This window comes from Sinocyclocheilus grahami, unplaced genomic scaffold (assembly GCF_001515645.1).
Source record: "Sinocyclocheilus grahami isolate Dianchi unplaced genomic scaffold, SAMN03320097.WGS_v1.1 scaffold442.1, whole genome shotgun sequence".
Lineage (NCBI taxonomy): Eukaryota > Metazoa > Chordata > Actinopteri > Cypriniformes > Cyprinidae > Sinocyclocheilus > Sinocyclocheilus grahami.
The window spans coordinates 2,079,543-2,087,687 of NW_015505621.1; the positions used below are offsets into that span (position 1 = coordinate 2,079,543).

General features: G+C 38.0%; 1 protein-coding gene across 9 annotated transcripts in view; it reads left to right on the top strand.

Annotated features, from left to right (window-relative positions):
* LOC107552172 (uncharacterized) overlaps positions 1-8,145 on the top strand; it is a 33,406-nt gene extending 25,261 nt beyond the window's left edge. For 6 of the 9 annotated variants that reach the window (XM_016234003.1, XM_016234006.1, XM_016234008.1 and 3 more), the window contains 5 exons: positions 6,631-6,672; positions 6,799-6,819; positions 6,927-7,214; positions 7,544-7,687; positions 7,985-8,145. In XM_016234003.1, the coding sequence (XP_016089489.1) occupies positions 6,631-6,672; positions 6,799-6,819; positions 6,927-7,214; positions 7,544-7,687; positions 7,985-8,028 (539 nt within the window). In that variant the 3' untranslated portion in view covers positions 8,029-8,145. Of the gene's footprint in view, positions 1-4,647; positions 4,690-6,630; positions 6,673-6,798; positions 6,820-6,926; positions 7,215-7,543; positions 7,688-7,984 lie in introns of all 9 variants that reach the window. The other 3 variants (XM_016234001.1, XM_016234005.1, XM_016234004.1) reach the window with 1 other exon arrangement.

The following is an 8,145-nucleotide window of genomic DNA, read 5'->3' on the forward strand; positions in this document are numbered from 1 at the left end:
AAATAAGAATAATCTAACTACAAGCAACAGCACAAATAATACAATAGAGTAAAGATACAAATAAAATAAACAGTGCTTTTCAGGTTTTTTAGGTAGATCTAACATTAGTTTTTAGGTACAGAAATTGAATAAAATAATGAAATGTAAAACAGCATTGCATATTTGACTGTATAAATTAAAGATTAATCTTTATTAAAGTTACAAAAGCTATTCAATCAAGAGCAGTGAGTGATTTCTTTGTTGTTGCTGTTTGATTAATTTTAAGAAAGTGCTGTCATTTTAAGAGAATGCACTCATACAGTACGCTCAGCTGGCTATGTCTGCTATAGGATACTTACTAAGACGGGCATTTTGACATAATGTTTGTGTGAATTTGTCCATTTAAACACAATACTTCAGAGAGAGCTTAATATTTGAGCGCGTTCTGAGGCGCGGGTTTGCAGGCTTCGGATGAGCGCACGCACAAATCTTCTCACTGCACGCGCGAGCTCGCGTCCTCTGGCTCTTAAATGTTTAAACTGGCAAAGCTTACATGAGTTTAGTTTAAACACAGATATCAACGTGTGCTGTTCAGGTCTCACCTGTGCGCGCGCTATCAGCACTCAGGTGATGACGGAATAAATGGCTGCTCATATTCCAGCATACAGCACTCGCGTTGAACAAGAGTGAATGGTTTGTCCACGGTTGTTTTTTTGTTGTTGTTTTTTTCTCATCGCTGTTGTTGTAATGTACTGGGAAGCCAGAATGCGCATCCATCAACAGAAACAGCCGAACCCTGTTTGTTTTACGTGTTATTTATAGCAAACCATATTACAGATGCGTTGTCGGATTTAAGTTGAACCGCGGTCCTAGCACGTGCCGAACCGTGTGTGGAGAACCGTACGGTTCGATTTTTTTCTGTGAACCATTCCACCACTAATAGTGCCAGATCACAACAGAAGTCATTTAAAGTTACCTTTCCTATAGAACAGTTCTATATCCTGTTCTTTTATTAAACAAACTAAATAGCCTTATGTTATTTATCTTATTTACACGACGGCATTTCATTTCTATCTTTAAATTACATGGTCAGTTTTTACAATTCTCCTCTGCTCTCTGTATCGCGCACAGCGGAGTTCTGCTACGCTGCGCACATGCGCACACACACACACACACACACATGCACGCATACACAGTGGTGAGCACACTCCCACTCCCACTAGTATTTGTAATATTAAGCCGCAAAAAGACTATTCAAATATGAATTCTACTTGTCTCTGTGTTAATGAATGCGCGGTTTTGTTTACTACTCGTCAGATGCGCGGTTTTGTTTACTACTCGTACTGAAGCGTGTGACAGTTGCTGTGATATTAACGTCTGCCGTCTCACTAAATGAGGACATAAATACAGTGGGGAAAACATTATTTGATCCCCTGCTGATTTTGAAAGTTTGCCCACTTACAAAAAATGAAGGGTCTGTAATTTTTATGGTAAGTTTATTTTAACGTATAGCGACAGAATACCAACCAAAAAATCCAGAAAAACACATTATGTAAAGGTTAGAAATTGATTTGCATTTCAGTGAGTGAAATAAATATTTGGTCCCAAAGCAAAACATGACTTAGTATTTGGTGCAGAAACCCTTGTTGGCAAGCACAGAGGTAAGACGTTTTTTGTAGTTGGTCACCAGGTTTGCACACATCTCAGGAGGGATTTTGATCCACTCCTCTTTACAGATTCTCTCTAAATCCTTAAGGTTTCTTGGCTGTCGTTTGGCAACTCGAAGTTTCAGCTCCCTCCACAGATTTTCTATAGGATTGAGGTCTGAAGACTGGCTATAGACCCCTCCATGAACTTAATGTGCTTCTTCTTGAGCCACTCCTTTGTTGCCTTGGCAGCATGTTTCGGGACATTGTAATCCTTGAAGACTTATCCATGGCCCATCTTCTGTGTTCTGGCTGAGGGAAGGAGGTTCTCGTCCAAGATTTTACAGTACATGGCCCCATCCATTTGCCCCTCAATGCGGTGTACCCTTAACAGAAAATAGCCCCAAAGCATAATGTTTCCACCTCCGTGCTTGACTGTAGGGATGGTGTTCTTGGGGTCATAGTCAGCATTTCTCTTGACTGTATAAATTAAAGATTAATCTTTATTAAAGTTACAAAAGCTATTCAATCAAGAGCAGTGAGTGATTTCTTTGTTGTTGCTGTTTGATTAATTTTAAGAAAGTGCTGTCATTTTAAGAGAATGCACTGATCCAGTACGTTCAGCTGGCTATGTCTGCTATAGGATACTTACCAAGACGGGCATTTTGACATAATGTTTGTGTGAATTTGTCCATTTAAACACAATACTTCAGAGAGAGCTTAATATTTGAGCGCGTTCTGAGGCGCGGGTTTGCAGGCTTCGGATGAGCGCACGCACAAATCTTCTCACTGCACGCGCGAGCTCGCGTCCTCTGGCTCTTAAATGTTTAAACTGGCAAAGCTTACATGAGTTTAGTTTAAACACAGATATCAACGTGTGCTGTTCAGGTCTCACCTGTGCGCGCGCTATCAGCACTCAGGTGATGACGGAATAAATGGCTGCTCATATTCCAGCATACAGCACTCGCGTTGAACAAGAGTGAATGGTTTGTCCACGGTTGTTTTTTTGTTGTTGTTTTTTTCTCATCGCTGTTGTTGTAATGTACTGGGAAGCCAGAATGCGCATCCATCAACAGAAACAGCCGAACCCTGTTTGTTTTACGTGTTATTTATAGCAAACCATATTACAGATGCGTTGTCGGATTTAAGTTGAACCGCGGTCCTAGCACGTGCCGAACCGTGTGTGGAGAACCGTACGGTTCGATTTTTTTCTGTGAACCATTCCACCACTAATAGTGCCAGATCACAACAGAAGTCATTTAAAGTTACCTTTCCTATAGAACAGTTCTATATCCTGTTCTTTTATTAAACAAACTAAATAGCCTTATGTTATTTATCTTATTTACACGACGGCATTTCATTTCTATCTTTAAATTACATGGTCAGTTTTTACAATTCTCCTCTGCTCTCTGTATCGCGCACAGCGGAGTTCTGCTACGCTGCGCACATGCGCACACACACACACACACACACATGCACGCATACACAGTGGTGAGCACACTCCCACTCCCACTAGTATTTGTAATATTAAGCCGCAAAAAGACTATTCAAATATGAATTCTACTTGTCTCTGTGTTAATGAATGCGCGGTTTTGTTTACTACTCGTCAGATGCGCGGTTTTGTTTACTACTCGTACTGAAGCGTGTGACAGTTGCTGTGATATTAACGTCTGCCGTCTCACTAAATGAGGACATAAATACAGTGGGGAAAACATTATTTGATCCCCTGCTGATTTTGAAAGTTTGCCCACTTACAAAAAATGAAGGGTCTGTAATTTTTATGGTAAGTTTATTTTAACGTATAGCGACAGAATACCAACCAAAAAATCCAGAAAAACACATTATGTAAAGGTTAGAAATTGATTTGCATTTCAGTGAGTGAAATAAATATTTGGTCCCAAAGCAAAACATGACTTAGTATTTGGTGCAGAAACCCTTGTTGGCAAGCACAGAGGTAAGACGTTTTTTGTAGTTGGTCACCAGGTTTGCACACATCTCAGGAGGGATTTTGATCCACTCCTCTTTACAGATTCTCTCTAAATCCTTAAGGTTTCTTGGCTGTCGTTTGGCAACTCGAAGTTTCAGCTCCCTCCACAGATTTTCTATAGGATTGAGGTCTGAAGACTGGCTATAGACCCCTCCATGAACTTAATGTGCTTCTTCTTGAGCCACTCCTTTGTTGCCTTGGCAGCATGTTTCGGGACATTGTAATCCTTGAAGACTTATCCATGGCCCATCTTCTGTGTTCTGGCTGAGGGAAGGAGGTTCTCGTCCAAGATTTTACAGTACATGGCCCCATCCATTTGCCCCTCAATGCGGTGTACCCTTAACAGAAAATAGCCCCAAAGCATAATGTTTCCACCTCCGTGCTTGACTGTAGGTATGGTGTTCTTAGAGTCATATTCAGCATTTCTCTCCCTCCAAACACAGCGAGTCCAGTTAATGCAAAGAGCTCAATTTTGGTCTCATCTGACCACAGTACTTTCTCCCAAGCCTTCTCTGAATCATTTAGATGTTCTTTGGCAAACTTTAAACGGGCATGTACATGTTCCTTCTTGAGCAAGGGGACCTTGCGGGCACTGCAGGATTTCAGTCCATTGCGATGTAGTGTGTTACCAATGTTTTTCTCATGATCATCCTTACCAAATTATTAAAAACTTATTTTTAAGGAATAATCATACAATATTTCTTCAATGTTTTAATTGTAATATTAAATCCCCTTTATTTGCCAAAAAAATTTATGTTTAATTTTCATTAATTAAAAAATGTAATTAATTAAATTAATGTTTTATGCCTTCATTTGATAAACAGAAAAATGTAAATACATTTTTACATTTGTATATACACACACACTCCTCCAAAGCCATAACCCTAGGGGAAACACTGTTGCACTGATGCATAATGTTGGCTAATAAAGTAAGATAACTGATTTTTTAAAATAATAAACCTTACTAGCATTTAACATTACTATTTAATTTAGTAAATGTTAAAACTGTGTAAAAATCTCTTTATGTTCTTAAAGCTCAAGCCCCCTTTTGGAGGAAACCGTATTACTATGCGACAAGTCAGTACATTTACAATGTTGTATTGATGCATATTAATTAGTGCTGGGCAACAATCAATCATGATTAATCGCATCCAAAATAAAAGTTTTTGTGTACATAATATATGTGTGTGTACTGTGTACCTATATTTATTATGTATATATAAATACACACAAATACAGGATATTTTGAAAATATTTACATGTATTTACATATTTATATTCATATAATTTATATTAAATAAATATATTTAATATATAAACATAACATACTTTTCTTAAATATATACATACACAGTACACACACATATATTATGTACACAAAAACTTTTATTTTGGATGCTAATTTATATTTGGATTGCCCAACACTAATATTAATGCTTTTTTTTCATCATAATATTGCTCTTAAAAGTTTTTTTTCTTATGAAATGTCAAGCTATCACTTTAACCTCTACTTTTTACAATATTAGTTAAGGTACTTTTCTGACAATATTCTTAAATCCTCAGTGTTACCCACAGACTTACACTCTATGTGTATATGTGTACACTCACTTCCCCCGGGGGTGTATATATATATGAGCAATATCACTCGAGCGATACCGCCTCTATATCAGCATGGTTGTAATTAGGCCAGAGGCATGAGGCCGCTGGCCGAGTGCCGGAGGCAATCACAGCCGCTGATATAAAGCCGGTATCGCTCGAGTACGAGAGTGATTTTGCGTTTATACAATAGTTCGATGGAACATGTGTGTAATTAAACAAGAAACAACGGAGTGCCTAATAAAACCCTCTTTTGTGCAGAACTACTTCCTTCTGCCACGGATTCAAAGCTCAAGTTGACAGTTAAACATACGTCACTTTTAGAATTCGTATCAAGGGCATGTGCTGCTTCAGTTAGTTTATTAGTGATAAATAATGAAGTTATAAGAGAGAAACAATCCGGCAAGACGTGCATCCAAATGAGAGAGAGAGAGACCGCGAAGCTAGACGTTTCTTCTTATATTAACTAACGTACTCTACGATTAGCTCAGTGAATAATTATTTTTAAAAAACATAGACTCGGCTAGGGCTGCACGATAAATCGAAATGGAATCGAGATCACGATTCGACAGAAGCTGCGATTGTCATGCATATCTTTCAGTGAAGCACGGTTCTGTGATCAGCAGTAAATATCCATCCGAAGGCCAGAGGGCGCTCTCGCGCTGAAACTCCAAATACGCCTCACAGAAGAAACCCAGAAAATGCCTATCACTGCAGCTGAATAAACAGAAGATTCAACTGCTTTTATTGATTCAACGTGACTAATAAACACATGACTACGGCAATATACAGTGGGGCAAAAAAGTATTTAGTCAGCCACCAATTGTGCAAGTTCTCCCACTTAAAAAGATGAGAGAGGCCTGTAATTTTCATCATCCCGGCTAGAACAAGTGGAGTGATAAAAAAAAATTGTGAAAGGGCGTTCCTGTAGCGATACCAGTACAATATCTCATGGTTCTCAACCAATCATTCATTCTCTGCCAGCAGGAGAAATAGAGGTTTCCCCAGTAACGGCTGTACACAAAGCAGCGCTCCGCTCACAAATGCTGCTTTATAAGGCATTACATGATTTGATTTTGAAACGTGCAGTGCTCAAGTTTATTTAATGAAGTCAAAGCCTTTTGGAAAATCTATTTGTGGTGGTCAGTTTTGATATTGTGGCAGGCTGCCACAAATAATTCAATGCATGGGAAACACTGAATCCTAAATAAGGTTCTAATTAGACATGATATGTCTCAAATTATAAATAATACAGTATATACAGGCATTAGATTTAGCACAATTCATTTGTTGTCCCATTTGAGGTTTCCTTGTAAGAGTGTAATGTCAGTAATACAGTGGTATAATAGTATGGGTTTGTTATTTCATGCTCATATATTCAGCTGTTCAGTGTACTGTGTGTCTGTCTTTGTTTTATTGAAGCTCAAACCCCCTACAGGAGGAATGTGTATTACCAGACGCAGAGTAAGTCAGCAGATTCATACTGTTGTATTGATAATGTTGTCTATTAAATTAATAACTGTATTTTACTTTTAAACAACAACAGTTTTTATGTTTAATTTCTTTTTTTTATTCTTTCAAATATCACAGCACCATTTTGGCGCATTCAGAGTACGTCTCATTTCCTACTTCCTTACTCATCAACATTTAAATAAATATGCAATACAAAAATATGTCAGTTTGGAAAACAGTTTGTAATTAATAATTGTGTTGCTCAGATGGACATAATTCAGATGTCCCAGTGCCAAATATTACAGTTTTCAGGCAGATGGAGGACAGAGAGCGTGTGATCGTCATGTGTTCATTTGGAAGGAGGCTCACTGAGAGCTCTTTCCAGCTGTTACTGAAGAGTGAATACAACTATGCCTTAAAGAACCCACGGTGCTTTTCAAATGACGTGTGTGCGTTTGATGTGAAAGTGAGTCCACCGGTTTCCTTCACCTGCATACACCAGATTAATTCTGTTGTGAACCGTCAGAGTGAGACCTACACATACAGCCTGTCAGGTAAAATATACTGAAACTACTGTATAATTTAAAAGTAGCTGTTTTGCTGGCATGTTGGACATGTATGTCAATATAATCTAAACACTTTAAAATATAGATTTTTTTTCTTGTCCTGTTGAGTATTTAATGAGGTTTCCTTGTAATGGCTTAAGAAGCAGTACTTGCATAGGCTCATTATTTCATGTTCATTAATTTATTAATATTATTAAATGATTTATTAAGTTCACACCCAGCTTTCAGTATCATACTGTATGTGGCCTGTGTCTCAAAACATGTAACTGTGCATTTGTTCAGTACATACAATACATGTTGCCTGTGTTTTCTTTCAGATTTTGCTGCAGATACTCATTGCTTGGATCATCATTATGAAGGAGTATCTTCATTCTACATCACCATTTTCTCCTTCATTGCTGTTGGTCTCTTCATCATGACTGCAGCAGTGATCGTGACCACCGTTAAGAGCAAAGCTAAAGGTGTGCGTTTCATCCAAACAACTCATTTTCAGGTCTAATATTCAAATGCACACATAAAACTATACAAAATTTGTTATAGCATCTGGTTATATATAACGGCTACAAGCTCCAAAGAACAAGCAAACAGATTACAATAGAGTTAAAGTAACACCTAGACCTCACTTGCTCCTAACATGTGACTCTGATTCTGCTGCTAGATGAGTTTTCACAAGTTTAGTGTGTTTTGCCACATTTATGCTGCTCGACACAACACAGTTAGCACTCTGTGCCCTCAGCAGAATGCATTTGTTTCAACAGGTTCAATCAATACTGGGACAGATAATGACTATACTGATGTATAAGAGGACGTCAGAGTTTCTAAAGAGAAAAGAACGGACAACCAATCAATTAATCAATTCAGATTGATCAAATGATTTTCTGCATGCTGAACTGTAATACTCTTTCAAAATCATAACAAA